Genomic DNA, 17,155 nt, shown 5'->3' on the forward strand with positions numbered 1-17,155 from the left:
AGAGACGGATTCACTGCAGCACGGATGAATCTCACATCGGATTTTGGACTCAATCTCAGCTGCTGAATCTCTCTGAAGCTAGAACTCGTCGGCTGAAAAACACATATATATATATATATACACATCTAAACATGTATCCAATATATATTATTCAGTATTAATCATTATTTATTTGTGCCATTATTAATCATTATTTATTTGTGTTTGTATAGTTATATAAATATGTACAACTCACTGACATCACTTCCTGTTACCCGTTATTTTGGGCCTTGTAGTTTAGTCACAGTATAAAATAATGCATATATCTGGACCCAAAACTACATCACAACATGGGACGGCCAAATGAGGCAACAAAGCAAAAATTAAATTCTGATGAATAAAGCAATATAAAACAAGCAAAAAAAAAAAAATCTAAGATCTAAGCAATAATTAGGTCAAAAAAAGTGAAAAAAAATTGGCATTTAAAAATCTTTTAAGTCTTAAAAAAGTTAAAACTTGTATATGTTCACTTATAAACCAGTGAAGACATTTCTGTCTTGGCCACAAAATTCTGTCTTTTTTCTACATTCTCTCTAGCCTGAAAATGCAATGGTCCAAATGAATCGCTTGACCTTTTTAGAGATTTTGCTTAGCACCAGGGGTATTTATTGATAGTGATCAGACATGAAGTGGGCAGAAGGAGAAGGTTGGAATATCAGCAGCAAAGGTCTAAGCTCTGGACCAGACTTCAGGCAGACCGGGCAGTTTCCCCATGGGCCAATTTTTGTTTGTTTTTTTAATTATGATGCTTATTGGTTAATAAAACTGGTAGATCGGCCCATTAGTCATGACTGATACCAGACTGGACCAATTGCAGCAGCTCAGGGCCACGCCCCCTCCCTCAGTGGCCTCAAGGTTGGGAACTGAACCTAACATGGCCTACACCAGCAACGCCCCACCAACTGAATCACTAACAGTCTATAATTTATAGGACATTCAAGGCCATGTAGAGTGTGTGTAAAAATGTAACTATAACTTTAAAAACAATTTCGTTATGCCACAATTTTGCAGCCCTATTGTTTGTCTTAATATAATAGCAACACATCTAAATATTTGCAGAAAACTAAGAATACAGACTCTGACTCAGCGGGGTGACTAGAAATAAATGGGAGATGAAAACTGTTTGGAGATCCAGGGAAGTTTCTGGAAGCCAGCAGTAAAGGGCCAGCAGAGAGGAAACAACAGCAGGAGACTCCTCTGAGCCGCTGCGACCGTCACCTGGAAGGCATTTAATGGCCTTACTTTATTTACTCATGCACATTTGTTTAACTAACAGAGCTGAAAACAAAATATCTGAAGAGATGAATGCAGGAATATGCAGCCAAAGATGATATCTCAGCTTTTACTCCTAAACTACAGGATCCTTCAATTCCCATCATTTCCCAAAGTATTTGGCAAAATTGTGTTATGCTTGATAAATGATGGCACTTTACCTGAGAGTTTTATTGTAAATTGTATTGAGATTTGAGTGTTCGCCAAGGCAATCTATGAAACTATTTTTTGAAGAGCCTGGGAGTAGAAAACACATTGATTCCTGCGTACAACGCTGGTTATTTAGTGAAGCAATCTTTGGTATGGAACACATTATACTGGTGACTTCAGCGGTGATGTGCTAGATCTAAACATAAACATAAAAATAGATAATTATGTGAAAATGTGACTGCATGTAGCACTAGGGTAAAGCATTTCTTGAATCATAAGCCGTTTTCGCACTGCAAGGAACGGAACGGTACGGAACGGCTCCAGCCCTGTTGTGTTTGCATATACACCGAGGGCGCCATCGAAGCTGTACCTGATGTCATTATTTTTGAAACTAAACAATGGTTTCGATGTAGCGGCCGAAGCCTTTTCCTCAGAGATGCGGCGGAAAACTTTCTCTTTCCTCGTTGACCGATCTAGCTCATTCTGTACTCGTTCATCAGCGAGTAAGCGGAGGAAAAAAATTACCTCATCATTAGACCAGATGATTGCACTATATTGAGACGAATCCATTGCTAATTAAAACTAATAATAAAAATATTGAAAAGAGCACTCTTTACAAAATAAAATACAGTTTAGTGAGACCCAGCTCTCAACGGAAAATCAACGTCTGACTCCATATTAACCAGCGGCCAATCAGCTTCTGATTCTAAGCAGAACTGCTTAGCCGGCCCGATTGGAACCACAGCTCTTGTGGTTCCAAGGGGCCGGGTGGAACCGGTCGCAAGTTCTAATGCAAACACGGTCGAAACCGTTCCGTTCCGTACCGTTCCGTTCCGTACCGTTCCTTGCAGTGCGAAAACACCTATAGAGATTTTATAGGAGTTGGAATGATATAAAAGTCATAGTTGGATTCACTGAAAGTGTTTTACGTTTGTGCTCAGGCCTGAAATAACTACACCTGGTGCTGCAATCTGAATGTTATAGAAATAGACTAAAACTTTTTAAATCAGGTTATTTTTTAGCTATGTTTCTTCATATGTTAAGTTGGTAAACTTTTGCAAAAGACTTATTTTCTAGACTTCTATAAAATGCTTTCCTGTGAATTGATGAATTTACATCCGAATGTTGCCACCTCATAAGAGGTGAAAATATATGTTTTCTTTTTCCTTGAGATCTACAACAACTGCTTTTGTTTAAATCTGTTCAAAATGTAATTTTAGAAGCAAAGTGTCTGATCAAAAACACATTTTGTTCCTGCTGGTGGTCTAAAATATGATGTGGCTAAAACGTCACCTGTCTTTTGTAGAATGGTATTAATGCATGCCTAAAATGGTGATAGTGAAAACAGCTCATCAGCAGACATTGGGGTAAACCCTGAATCCATCACAGGGAAACACAAAGATACACAGGACAGACAACCACGCACACACACGCACGCACGCACGCACACACACACACACACACACACGACCAGAGGGCAATTTATAGAAACCAGTCAAGTTTTTGGACTGTGGGAGGAAGCCGGAGTAACCAGATTAGAAGAACTGATCAACTTTTCTTCTCTTCTACTAAACCTCAGGTATTGGTATTGTATTGGTCAATACTGATTCGATACAGAAAAACAGCTGAATTTACTTAAAATGTTTCCTTATTTAAACACAGACATAGGATGCACTGAACAACAGATGCATTTGATAACTCTGCATCAGTACAACACACTTAAAAACACCAATAACTTCACAAATTTGGTTAATCATGTAAAAACGACTTTGATTTGTTCACTCAGTTCAATTAGGCATATAAGAACCAATGCAAAATGAGCTGCAACAAACCTTTCAAATGGTTCAGAAAGTGCAATTAGGAATTCAAAGCATAATGTAAAATAAATACTAAAGCATGAGGCACTGAGAGCACAAAGCATAAAGTTAGACTCAATGGATTTGCCCTTGTGGATTGGGTCCATTGTCACTGACACATTTTTTTAATGCAGCGACTGATACAGATATTAGTATCAGATCGGTCCGTCTCTAACCCAGAGAGATCCTACGTGGTCATGGTTACAACATGCTAATTCAACGTAGAAAGTTTGAAGTCCACAACCTTCCTGTTGAAAGGCAACATAGCTAACTGTTCAATCATCCAAAAAGTGCTTGAAAAAAAAATACCTGAATGAGTTTTTATTAACCGTCTATTATGACTCCTCTCACTTTACCACTGATTCCTCTTTTTATTTATTGATCGCTTCTTTGTGCCATTTCCTTGCACAGAAGGTAAAGCTCCCATTGAGTTGATTTGAAAGACTGATAGAAGTCAAGAGTCCATCAAGAAGGTTTTCAGTCAAAGTGAGGACTGACCTTTGAAGACTTGGATGCACTCCAATGAGTTTGTCTGTGTGTTTTTTTTAAGTAAAGCTCTTTAAGTAAATTCCAGTTTTCCTCCAAACATATTGAACATATCCTGAGTGTCAGTAATTTTTGAAGCATTATCATTCCAATTCTGAAAGTAATCCAAAGTGTAGAAGCTCCAGATTAGTGAAAGCCTGTGCACAAAAACACCAGTCTCAGAGACCTTTGGGAGTCCAAATCTCTATTGTTGAGACATGTGACTAACTCTCAGATTGAGGTGGAAGAACTGCCTGGGTATAAATACAAGCTGATCAATAAAGGAGCTTTTTCCTGTTTGGTTGTTGCACCTCTGGTGACAAAAGATGGCAGAACAAGATTATATCTAAATCTGGGCTTCACCGTCTTGTCTGAGAGGTATTAGAACTCTTAGGCTGTGGAGAAACTTTAGGTTTCTGTGAGACTTATGAACTCTTTATCTTTATTCAGGTTAGACAATAATTTGAAAGTTCATTCCCTTGTCATAAAACTTCCTCTTTTACAGAGTTGTTTGTAATGTAGAAATGTTATTTTTGGTCTTTTTTAACCTTCATATTTGTTTTCGGGTTTCTTAGCTCAGTTGATAACTAATGAATAGAAATGAGTTTATGTAATTCTTGACTGGATTAACTCTAGTCGATTACGCTAATAATCTTTAGATGAAGTGTAATGATCTTTGATTGATCCCAAATAAATCCAAATCATGAAGAATACACAAAAAAAGTCAGTCGTTGTGGCTTTGACCTAAAAAGATGAAAATGAATGTAAGCCTCCCAGAGTGAATGAACTCTATACCATGTGTGTATGAGTGTGTACCTGCATTCGTGCACTCTCCACAAGTCCACGCAGGTAAACGGGGCTTTGCAGTGGTACTTTTTGCAGGAGTCTGATGAACATCCGACGGAGAGCCCTTGCACGCTGACCTGGGAAACCCCGTCCCGTGGCTGGCTGTCTAGTGGCATGTAACGACCGTTGAGGCGTAGATCCCTGATGCAGCCTGCAGAAGGAGGAATCAAAGTGGACGACTCAGTGGAACAGGGAAATGTTGCTGTAGGAATTCATCTACCCAGACATAAAATTAAATAGTTTAGCTTGAAAGTCCATGTTACTAATAGATTAAAGAACTGGTTTATTTTTTCATTCACCAAAAAGGTTCTGCAGAGTGCCAACATGTTTTACGTAAGTTGCTGAATAATGGGGGGCGGGGGAGAAAAGCACTAAGAGGATTAAAGTCAATGATTTCCATGCATATGGAATATAACATTATGTGTTCCGTAGTGCTTTGTTATCTACGCTAATTAAAAGTTCTTCTCGTGCAGTCACCTGATAAACTTATCAAAGTGGAGTGTGACCACTGGCTGTTAGACACTGAAAATATCTGTTTGGAGCAAACCTCTAAACCCCTGCTCAACTATAGCAAAAGTCTGCCAGCAATGCCGTATCTATTAGAGCCATAATAGAGGAACCTTCACTCCAAGCAGCAATTAAAATAAACACATCCTTTGTGATCAAGCTACCAGTCAGTGATTGAACGCAGCAGGAGCTGAAGCTGAGCCAGGTACAGAAGGAATAAAGTGCTTAATGCTTGATATGCACTTCTGTGAACTTTTGAGCCGACCTCCAGCTGAACCCAAAACTAAACTAACCCACAGCTCGTCAGTTCAGTGACATTTCCAGCCAACTTAGAATTGTCCACTTGTTCGCTGCAGTGAAGGAAGCTATGTTAGCAGTGCTGCAATTTAGATCTCATAGCTGCCATTTATTAACCCTCTTAGTGGTGTTGGAGTGTTTCGTTGTGGTTTGGTTTCAGAGACAAAGTTCAGACTTGAGTACCCAGTGATGTCGCAGGATTCCTTGTTGCAGGAGGCTATATCCATTCTGAAGCCAGCTACAGTTTGGATAGGCCGGTTTGTGACTCAGCAACCGGTGCTGGCAAATGAGAAAGAGACTACTCACTTATGTTCTCTTTGGAGGGTTAGTGACTAGCATGGTCACTCACTGAATTTGTTTTCTTATCTGTTGGCAATTAGCACGGATAAGCTAGTGTTAGCATTGAATTTGCTAGCTTTACCATTGGCCAGGAAGCTACTAGCATGCCTATAGGCCATTTACCCTCGACTCATACTTTTATCTTTAAAGGAAACTTTATCAAGATAGTTGGCATACACTGTCTGTAAGAATCATACATTAGATTTATTGACATGTGAGTTTACTGAAATCCAACATGACACCAAGTATAAACATAATATACTATGCCGAGCTGAAGTTAGCTTCTGACTGAGGTTTCCAATTTATCAGATAGCTAAAGGGTGATTCCACCTAATTTTTTTCTCCTCCTAATCAGAAGTAGGTAATCTAATGTGTGACCAACCGTGTGCTAGCCACTAGCTTCTCCAAAGCTAATGCAAGGTAGTAACCTCCTTCTCAGTTGCCAGCGCCGGCCATCACTAAACCTGGATATCTCTAGTTTCTAGCTGTAATAACTGAAGCTGTGTGCTGACTCTAGATTGTTCCTCTTTAGGTCCAAATATAATAACTTCAGTTTTGCTTCTGGAGTGAACTGGAGAAAATTATTGATTTCTTCTAAGCATTTGTTCAGGGCACTGTTGAGTTCAGAGTCACCTGGTAACATTGTAATGCAGAGCTGTATATCATCTGCATAGTTATGGTGGCTAATCTTATTTCCTGTTATAACCTGAGCTAGTGGGAGAATATTGAATAAGAGACGTCCTAGAATTGAACCTTGGTGTGCCCTGCATGTGGTTTCTGTCCTCTATGAGAAGTTAAGTTGAATCAAAGAAATCCCAGTTTTGTCTTTTTTGTAAGATTCCAACCAATTGAGTACTTGATTGGAGTGTCAAAGTCTTTAGTTTTACTATTGTAGAAATCAGTGGAAATTTGCTAATTAGGTCATATGGCTTCCTATCAGGATGGGAAACCAGCAGCTTTTACACTGTCAGATTTCAGCTCTATGTCCTGAATTCGATCAATACAATAAAGGTAATTATTTTTGCCTTTTTGTTGTAATAATCTCTGTTCCATTAAACTATAAAAAAAACCATCATGGAAATTAGTAATGATGTTACTCACTATTAGAAACTCAATGTCCCAGAAACCAAACCAGAAACAGCTTTTAGAGGATTTGTTATGTGTTTTAATATCAATTTAAATATCCCACTATTCCAAATACCTCATTCAGACAATTATAATAAAAAAAATGGTACACAGATGCACAAGAGCTGTAAAAATAACTATGTGACATATAATACAACAATTATAACATGTAGGACAAAACAGTAGAGTAAAATAAAATAAAGTGGATGATATTCATTACAACAAGTCAAAGGAAAGAGAGTAAAAGCATATTTTTAATTAGACTTCACAACAGTGAGTGAAAGTGTCTGTCTATCGTGCAATTACAAAGCATCCCACTGTTTTGGAGCCGCAGCGCTTTATCACCTCTGAGTCTGCATCACGTCTTTGGAACATATAAAAACATCTGGTGCACTAACCTGAACAAGTGAGATTGTACATATGGGTGCAACAATTTAGATGAATTAAAAAAAAGCACATATATTAATATATTTAAAACAAATAAAAGTACCTTGGAAAATAAATTAGAAACAAACTGGAAGGAGGCGGAGGAGATAAGTCAGAATTTGTGTGCATGAAGCATTTTGTACCAGTTGGAAGTGAGAAATGGAAGACTGACTCCAAAAAGAAGTGGGTTACAGTAATCCAGAAAGAAGGTTCTAAAAGAATTTATTATTGTTCAGCGTTTCATTTCCACACAACAGACTTTCTTCCAAAACAAGTTCAAGAGAAAAATAAAAAATATATATATTTTCCCATGAAATTTAGATGAGAGATGCATTCCAAATTCAATCAGCCAAATTTGTGTCATGTGATATCAGGAAGAAAGCGTTGATATATGGGTTCTTTCTGGTTTCATTAAGCCTAAACAGCATGACTTCAGTGTTTTTTCTCATTACGATTCAGTAAATGAAGAGCCCTTCATCTGAGGTCAACAAGGCAATCAAGGAGAGGCTAGACAGAGGATCCAGCCATGCACCTCAGTGGAAATAAACCTAGCTGTAATATGCTTAAAACATGAAAGGAAATGTTATGCTTCTGAAAATAGCTCCAATCTGGAAGGAGGAGAGAAAAAAACAGAGGCCCAGAAATGGATCTTTATGGTACTCCAAGGGGACAGAGATAACCTGTTCTTGTCAGCATCATGTTGCTGACAAGAAAACTACAACCACTACAGAGTGTCTGCTGTCAACCAGACCTTTCCATCCTAAAGATCATCAACTTATAATCTCCTTTAGCTATGTTTCCATCCAACTGTTATGCAAATTTTGAGAAAACTTTTAAAATAAAAAGTTTTTCCATCTACTGGATCAGAGGGAATCAACCAGGCTATGCAAACCATGACTTCATCAGGTGTTGACGCTACGTAGCACTGTAATAAACAAGATGCAGACGCTGCAAAGTAGCAAATATCTATGAAAAATGGAGAGCCATCCCCTTCAAGCTGGAGGTTTGTACTTAGAAATTTCTCAGAGTTTTGTGCCTCTGGTAAGACACAGACCCACCAGTAGATGGGAGCGTTAAACCACTCCTATCCCAGCCCAGAGTGCCTCTCTCTGGCCACTGCAGGCTGACAGTCCTCCACTCCCTGCTGGGGGTTTGGACTGGAAAAGTTCTCTACGTCAAAACTTATTCAGTAAACATGTTTCCTTCTCTCTTTTAATGGATTAACTCTTTTTAGGAAAAACCAAGAATCGCGTTGTGAGCGAAAAAAAATGTTTGTGAAATTGAAGACAACTTTTCAAATTTTGCCATTTCCATCAAACTCTAATGTAAAACTTCAAAATGTACATAAAGAAACAAGTTTGCTTTCCTGAGCTCACAGCATGCTCGCAAAAATAAACATTATAAATGTCAGACCTGCAAGTGGGAAGTAGAGGTAAAGACAGATTTTCTTATTTTCTTCTTACAGGATTTTAAGTAATAATCGTCCAAACAAGAAATAAATGTTCTAAATATTTCACTCTCTCTATAATATATAATATACAAGAGTTTTACTTCTGAAATAAGTGACAAAAAATATTGAACTTATTCAAATTTTTTGAGATGTACTTAAAATGTAATTCTCAGTTTGAACTTGTGCTGTGCTCCACGCTGTCCAGTTGTGTGGTAAACATGTTACAGTGAAACGATTAAGCCAGCACAGACTGAAACAACCCCCGGCTTATATTTGTTTAATGTGCATAATGAGGACAGTATTTTCTATTTTAAATCGATCAACATGTGTTTTGTTTATTGCACAGAAGCTCCATGGCGTGTTATTAGGCATAAATCAGTGTGTCTGAGGACATATTTCCAGTATTTCTGCTTTTAATCTCCTATCTGCCAACTTATTGTATTTAGTAAACATTTCTTTCTCTAGCTACCACATTTTAGAGAAAGATATTCACAAAAGTAAATCCAAACAAATGTGCACATATTCAGTCCCTCATTCCCTGCCACAATCTATCAGTCTTGTCTCTGTTGAAAAGAAATGCTTTAAAAAGCCATTTAATAAACTCATGCATTGTCTTTTATTGCCTGAGGCGCAGCTGTCTAAATGTCTTACTGTCTAACTCCGGGGAGCTCTCAGGCTCTTTTACTCTGTGCCTGCATCTTTTATTTCTGACCCTTTTTCTTTATCAATTATCAAACAGTAACTCTTTTTCCAAACCAAAAAAAATGTTTCCTTAGACTCATAAGTGCTGAAAGAGAGAGCAACTTTTTTTTCTTGCATTTTGTGTGTGTTTGTGCGTGTTAAAGGTTTTTAAATATCTTCTTGCATTCACCCCTTACGCTTTTTATTTAACCTTGATTTAACCAGGTCAGTTATTAAGAACAAATTATTATTTACAGTAACGACCTGGCGTATGAAGATGACCTTTGTGTAGCTTAACTGTTTAAGGTCTCCACCTGCCTGTTCAAGACATTTTGCACGACCCGATTTAATGTAAAAATATATGTCAAGACATCTGGGAATGGATGTCAAAGCTACACTGCAGGTGTTTGATAGGCCATGACAGGAGCCAGCAAACCTCTGTTAGGATGGTGAAATAAGAAAAGAAGTCCTGAATTTTTTATTTAAATAAAAAACAGACATAAATCTGAACTACTTTCATATCTGTAAGGAGATGAGATTTGCAGAGGATGCACAGGAATAAGAATAATTAATGAGCACAAAGAATCATTCATGGTAACATGGTACAGTTGAAACCACAAGTTTACATACTCTGAATAAAAAGACACATTTTTCTCCCCACTGTCTGAAGTTATATCAGACCAAACTTCTCCTCTTTTATGTCATTTAGAATCAGCAAAATTATTTCTCTTTCCTAAATGCCACAATAATGAAAGGAATAATATGTCAGATTTGTTTATTAATGTCTTCAAAATCAGAGGTTTACTTACATTTCCTCAGTATTTAGAAGAATTGCCTTTCACTGTATGACTTGGTATCGCTATCGGCCAATATTAGCTGTAAAATTTAAATCGGACATAGGCCATTCCGTCAAAATAACTCACTGATGTAAAAGGTGCGGTTTTATATGACAAACCAGAACTACATCAAATGTGCTCTGTTTGAATGTTGTCATTGTCTTAAAGAGAGCAAATGTCATGAATAAATTTGACATTACACATAAAGCATGGGAGTTTGCCCAAACACTCTACATGTGTTTTGTGGACTTGGAGAAGGCGTTCGACCGTGTCCCTCGGGGGGCCCTGTGGGGGTTACTCCGGGAGTATGGGGTACCGGGCCCTTTGATACGGGCTGTCAGGTCCCTGTATGACCGGTGTCAGAGTCTGGTCCGCATTGCAGGCAGTAAGTTGGGCTCGTTTCCAATGAGAGCTGGACTCCGCCAAGGCTGCCCTTTGTCACCGATTCTGTTCATTACTTTCATGGACAGAATTTCTAGGTGCAGCCGAGGTGTTGAGGGGATCCGTTTTGGTGGCCTTAGGATCGCATCTCTGCTTTTTGCGGATGATGTGGTCCTGTTGGCTTCATCGGAACGTGATCTGCAGCTCTCGCTGGAGCGGTTCGCGGCCGGGATGAGGCTCAGTGCCTCCAAATCCGAGGCCATGGTCTTGAGCCGGAAAAGGGTAGAGTGCCTTTTCTGGATAAGGGGGGTCGACCTGCCTCAAGTGGAGGAGTTTAAGTATCTGGGGATCTTGTTCACGAATGAGGGAAGAAGGGAGCGGGAGATCGACAGGCGGATTGGGGCAGCGTCTGCTGTGAAGCGGGCGCTGTACCGGTCCGTCGTGGTGAAGAGAGAGCCTAGTCAAAAAGCGAAGCTCTCGATTTACCGGTCGATCTACGTTCCCACCCTCATCTATGGTCATGAGCCTTGGGTCATGACCGAAAGAACGAGATCATGGATACAAGCGGCCGAAATGGGTTTCCTCTGCAGGGTGGCTGGGCTCTCCCTTAGAGATAGGGTGAGAAGCTCGGTCACCCGGGAGGGACTCAGAGTAGAGCCGCTGCTCCTCCACGTCGAGAGGAGCCAGTTGAGGCTCGGGCATCTGGTAAGGATGCCTCCTGGACGCCTCCCTGGTGAGGTGTTCCGGGCACCAGGAGGAGACCTCGGGGAAGACCCAGGACACGCTGGAGGGACTATGTCTCTCGGCTGGCCTGGGGTTCCCCTGGAGGAGCTGGAAGAAGTGGCTGGGGAGAGGGAAGTCTGGGCCTCCCTTCTTAAGCTGTTGCCCCCGCGACCCGACCCCGGATAAGCGGCAGAAAATGGATGAAATGGACATAAAGCAAGTAGAAAGTGTTTCATCATTTTCAGCATCTTTTTAGCATTTTCATTTGGTAGCAGGTTAAGTTGACAAAGATAATGCAGTATTTTATTTCCACAATAGAGAAGCTATATAGTTTCAGTAAGTAGGTATAGGAAAGAAAATATTGGTACTGGTATCGGTTATCGGCCAAATGAGTTTTAGTATATCTGCATATCGGATATCAACCACAAATCCAATATCGTTTATCCCCACTCAGCAGTTTTGGGTTTTCTTTCCACAAGCTTCTCACCGTAGTTTGCTGAAGTTCTGGCTCATTGATAGTGACAGAACTGATGGGACAGAGTCAGGAAGACCTTTAACCTGCCCACAGATTCTCTATTGGACACCCGGGCTTTATGATGACCAGGCCAAAACACTGACTTTGTTGTCCTTAAGCCACTTTGTAACCGTTGTAGCCGTACGCTGAGGGTCATTTTACATTTGGAAGGCCAGTTAGTCTCTGAACTGTAACTTCCTGGCTGAAAACTTTAAATGCTGAGTCCAAAAATGAAGGTCTTTATCCCTGTATGAAATTGAAATCTGGCTTTTTAATGTTTCTTTCAGCCCAGGCCCACACAGGACACGTTCCATCCAACTTTTTTCATCTTTTGTAAATCTGTAAAGCAAATTTTTAAAGTAGCTGAAACATTTCTTTCATACAAGTTCAGTGAGTATAAATCTGTTAGTGAAGCAGTGTACCGCCTTCAGCTGGTCACTAATCTGAGCGTTGTTGTGGAGCGAGAAGCCAGCTCTGGGGAAACACGCTATCCTGATCGTTTGAGTGAATTAGCCATTAAAGTGTCATATCAATCATTCATTAACGCTCAGAAATGTCACAATCCCACCCTGATGAGGCTGCATATGAATAGATAAAAGAATCTATTTTCAGTGGCGCCTGTTGGATAAAAAAACCTTCTTAACCCATCTCATACAATGGCAAAACAACACTTTTTACTTTCACTGTGACACATCAAACATGTCACATCATATTTAAAGCTTTACTCCGTTTCAAACTTCAAGTGGTGAATGTAGAAAAGATGGCCTGCCAAATTTATTTGGAATGCGGTTGCATTTCTTGATTTCTGTTTAAGTGTTGGCTGTCACCTGAGATGCTTTGCTACGTCTGTTATTTGCGCCATGAAAGAAAAGTTCCTGACCTTTTTCCTTTTCACTCATTTATTTACAGTGTTTAGGATAAAGGTTTACTTATTCCATGCTTTGAAGTGACAGCGGCGACAGCAGTTCAAACCAGTTATAATTGAGCGGTAGACCTGATAAGACGGGATGAATAGACAGATAAATAAAGTCCAAACTCATTATTGTGTTTCACAGACGAGCCGAGCTGGATTCATAACAAGAATCAGAAGGACAGATCTGAACTTCAATCAATTGTTCTACACCGGCCTGAATGATTTTTGTGGCTTTTCAAAACACAAAAACAAAAAAAATCCATCCAGCGAAATATGAAATATCAAAGGAACAGAACCTTGTCATGGAATCTTTCAACCCGGGTGTTACCTCGCTGATTCTGATTCACATTTTAACAGATCAAAACGAGATGAGAGTCTATAACATAAGTTATTAAGAACATATTTGCCCCCTTAGTGAGTGCTTCTGTTTTTACTTTTCCACTCTAAAATGTTTCAGTATCAAATTTAATATCAGACAAAGTCAACTTGAGTAAAACAAAATGCAGTTTTGAAGTTATAATTTCCTTTAAGGTTGAAAAATACCCTGCCAACCAAGCCAACCTGGTGCTGTGACCAAAAGTGATTTTCTCCCACATTTAATCATCAATTAAGTATAATTACCCACAATTTCCTGGTTCAATTTCCTGATTACTGCCTGACCTGTAGAATGAAGAATTAACTTAAATAGAAACTGAAGTAGGCTTGAAAGTCACCAGTAGAAAGACAAAAATGAATCCAAATGCAGATCAGTGACTCATTCCTGAGGAAACACAAGAATTCAGAACAACATGTAAAGTACTGGTCTTAGTCTACTTCTAAATATTTGTTTCATATTCTGAAAGATTTACAGTAAAAACAACAAAAAAAGAAAAGTTTGTAAGGGGGTGCCTGCTTTTTCATGTCCCTTTATTACTATGAAAACTCATAAAATAGAAAGAGAAAAAACCCACATAAACACTTCTTCCTTCCCGTTCACTGAGCCATCACTCCAGGTGTGCCTTCCACTCCTGTGGTATCACCTGCAAATTTATTGGTCAGGTGCTCTTCATGTGTCAAAGCATGGTCATGTGTTATAAGTGTGAAAGGCAAATTTGTTTCCCAACGCTAAAAAAAAAAAACAGCTCAACTACGCCTGAGGTATTTTGCATAGATGAGCAGATGTGCAACTCTGGAGGAGGGGAGTGAATACCAATTGCACTTTGCACCTTTCAGACTCGATGAAGATGAGAAAAAAAAGGGAACGCCTTGTGTCACTTTCCTTTCACTTCACGATATTCACGGCGGTGTTGGTTAATAACATGATATCCTAACAAAATACACTGAGGGGGTAAAGCTGCAATATGAAAAGACGTGAAAAAGTTAAAAGGGTGTGTTGACTTCGCATGAGTTTCATAAATATGACTGTAGACTTTAAACAGACATGAGTCATTGTGTTGTCAGAGGTAACAGACATGCTGGTTATGTGTCAATCGAATTGTCATGCAAACGTTCAAAAAGTCTCAAAAAAGAAAATGCAAATTAGGCGTGTTTCTGCTCTTTGGAGTGAATCAACCAGGCTAAGCATAGCGTAATTTCATCAGACGATAATGTTATGCATGGCTGCAAGAAACTAAATCGAGAAAAATACAGAGAGGTTTTCAGGAATGTGTTGCTATCGGATACGATGTATTTGTTCTGTCCTGTCAGCTAGCATCAGTGATGTCACCTGCTGTCCGCATCAAAGACAGGAAAGACACAGCTAATCAGTAGTGCAAGGTAAACATTTGTTACCACAGAACTTATCTAGATGATGTGCGTCTATCTTACGGAGGCGGAGATAAATCATTATAACAAGAAAATCTTGTTATAATGAGACGCAAACCGCGTTAAAATAAGAACTTTTTTTCTTAGAATAAGTAAAACCTGTTTTATATTACATTTTAAGAAGAAACCTTTTCATTAAAACAAGTTGAGTTTGATATCTCACTATAAAGTTTCAAAGTTTCTTGTTTTAACAGGATCGTTCTTCTGAATGATTATGACTTGTTAAAAAGGCGTAAAGAGAAACACTGTGACTCTCCTGGTTATTCTGGACCAGATCAAAAAATCCCAAGAGGTGTTGCTGTTTTACTATTTCTTACTTAAAGGAGATGATATTTTGGTTTTAATGAGATTTAAGTCTATCTTCAGTCTATCTTCAGCTTGTTTTTAAATCTTGTAGCGAGAAGGTTTTCTCATTTTAAAATGATGCTGCACCTGCATTTATTTCCAAGCTCTGGCAGATAAACTCTTTTTAGCACATTAACGCTTTTTCAGAAAAACCAACTCTAGCGCGCGCAAAAACTTTTGTTTTTCAAAATAGAGGAAGTGCTTTCACATTTTGTCATTCCCATCAACCTTTTCAACATTGATAATTCAGAGAAATGTTAAGTACAAACATGTTTGTTGTGTGACAGGATGAAGTTACAGACAGACTTGACAATTCCTCAGAAAGGGAACCAACACAGAGACGTTTTGGAGTTTCTAAAGATTACAATGCACAAAATCTTTCTGAACCTTTGATCTTAAGACCTGCAGAATACACACCAAGTTGCACGTCGTTTTTACCCACCTTGAAAGCTCTTGTTGCTTTCCGAGGGGAAAGAGTTCCCCAACATCACGGCGGTCGGGTCGATGATGATTTCTCGGCTTCTGCTCTGCGATCCCGTCACCTCCCTCTTCCCTCCGCCTCCATCCAGCCGCAGCGTCATCTCATTGTCGTGTCTGTCCAAGGAGACCTCGTGCCACTCGCCGTTGTCAAGGCGATAGCTGGGTAGGGTCAGGTTGTACTCTCCGTCCCCGAGGTTGTAGAAAGTGCAAAGAAGGCCCTGAAAGACCTGCAAAAGGGAACAAAAGGAAAACCTGGAGTTTGTAAAACAGTTTGTATATAAAGCAGCAGTAAAATGCTGAGCCTCACAAGCAACATGAATTATTCAGACGTTATTAAAGATGTTCCAGGAATGGAAAATGAATACTCTTGCTTTAATAGATCAACAACAACACAAACAAAGCAAGTAAATAGATTCTATGGCTCATTCAGGAAATGATTACATTACCAATCATCACACTGATTATTCGGAGTAAGAGAAACCTTGTTGCATGAGGACAATTATGTCTACAGCGCTAAAAAAAGAAGGGCCAATGCCTGCTGCTCTAGTCTGCAAAACTGAACTTAGTTTGGATTCTTTCAGAAAACCAGTCAGACCTGATTCAGCACAGGGAAAATGGTATTTTATGCTTTTTACAGATTTCACTTGTTTCTCTGCCGTAGGTAAATTTAACAGTATATTCATGTGATTGATTGGCAGCATTAAGACCCGCCTCCTGGCTCTGATTGGTTGTTTTTGACTTGGAGCATGTCTTCAGACGACAATAGTAGCTCAGGGAGGAGGTGGAGGAGGAGATCGATCTGTTCACAGTTTATCTGCCTAATACCATACATTCATGACATGGTAGACATATTTTTGATAAACGTTACATAGTGCGGTTTTAAGTTATATATATTTTTTAAATGTATTTTTTTAAACTTCTCAATTAAGTACATTTTAATTGACTTACATAAAATGTTCAGACGTTTTGTGGAAGAGTTAAGGTCAGCAGTCACGAATAAACAACTAGGAAGAGTCCAGGACGGACTGAGATGGAATTCATGGGAGCGTTCCAGAGCTAAACCCATGCTAAGGGGCTCAATAGGTTTTCACAGCACGGTTACAATCTTTCATTAAATGAGAACAAGAACAAAAACAGCGTTTTCTGCCCTGCAGCGATGCTGACAGCATCATCATGCAGTTGAGTCATGTATCCCGGTAACTCTCGGCGGTATGAATTTATGAGCAAAATAACATGATATCTATCGAAGAAAAGGAAACAAAAGTCATCCATGATGCCTCAGTTGTCAAATTTTTATCAACAAGTAAAGCGCTTTAAAAAGCCGCCTGATTTATTTTGGAATTACCACTCTCCCACTGATGATTCTGAAAGAACCACAAGTTTATTTGAACACAAAAACAATGTGTCGTTTTCAATGTTGGTGAAACAAAGAGAAGCGAATCAGATTAATGTGGTTGAAGAGTAAATCTCTGCTTTCATCACGTCTCACATTCCACACATTTACACCGTATGAGACTTTCTATGAGACTCACCCATAATCACATGAACTGTAGATAACATCCATCCATCCATCCATCCATCCATCCATCCATCCATCCATCCATCCATCCATCCATCCATCCATCCATCCATCCATCCATCCATCCA

General features: G+C 39.3%; 1 protein-coding gene across 1 annotated transcript in view; it reads right to left on the reverse strand.

Annotated features, from left to right (window-relative positions):
• LOC103462246 (neural-cadherin) overlaps positions 1-17,155 on the reverse strand; it is a 357,031-nt gene that overhangs the window by 46,918 nt on the left and 292,958 nt on the right. The window contains exons 34-35 of the mRNA XM_008404906.2: positions 15,471-15,735; positions 4,659-4,839 (exon numbers count right to left, since the gene is read on the reverse strand). Of these exons, the coding sequence (XP_008403128.1) occupies positions 4,659-4,839; positions 15,471-15,735 (446 nt within the window). The remainder of the gene's footprint in view (positions 1-4,658; positions 4,840-15,470; positions 15,736-17,155) is intronic.

Source organism: Poecilia reticulata, linkage group LG3 (genome assembly GCF_000633615.1).
Source record: "Poecilia reticulata strain Guanapo linkage group LG3, Guppy_female_1.0+MT, whole genome shotgun sequence".
NCBI lineage: Eukaryota > Metazoa > Chordata > Actinopteri > Cyprinodontiformes > Poeciliidae > Poecilia > Poecilia reticulata.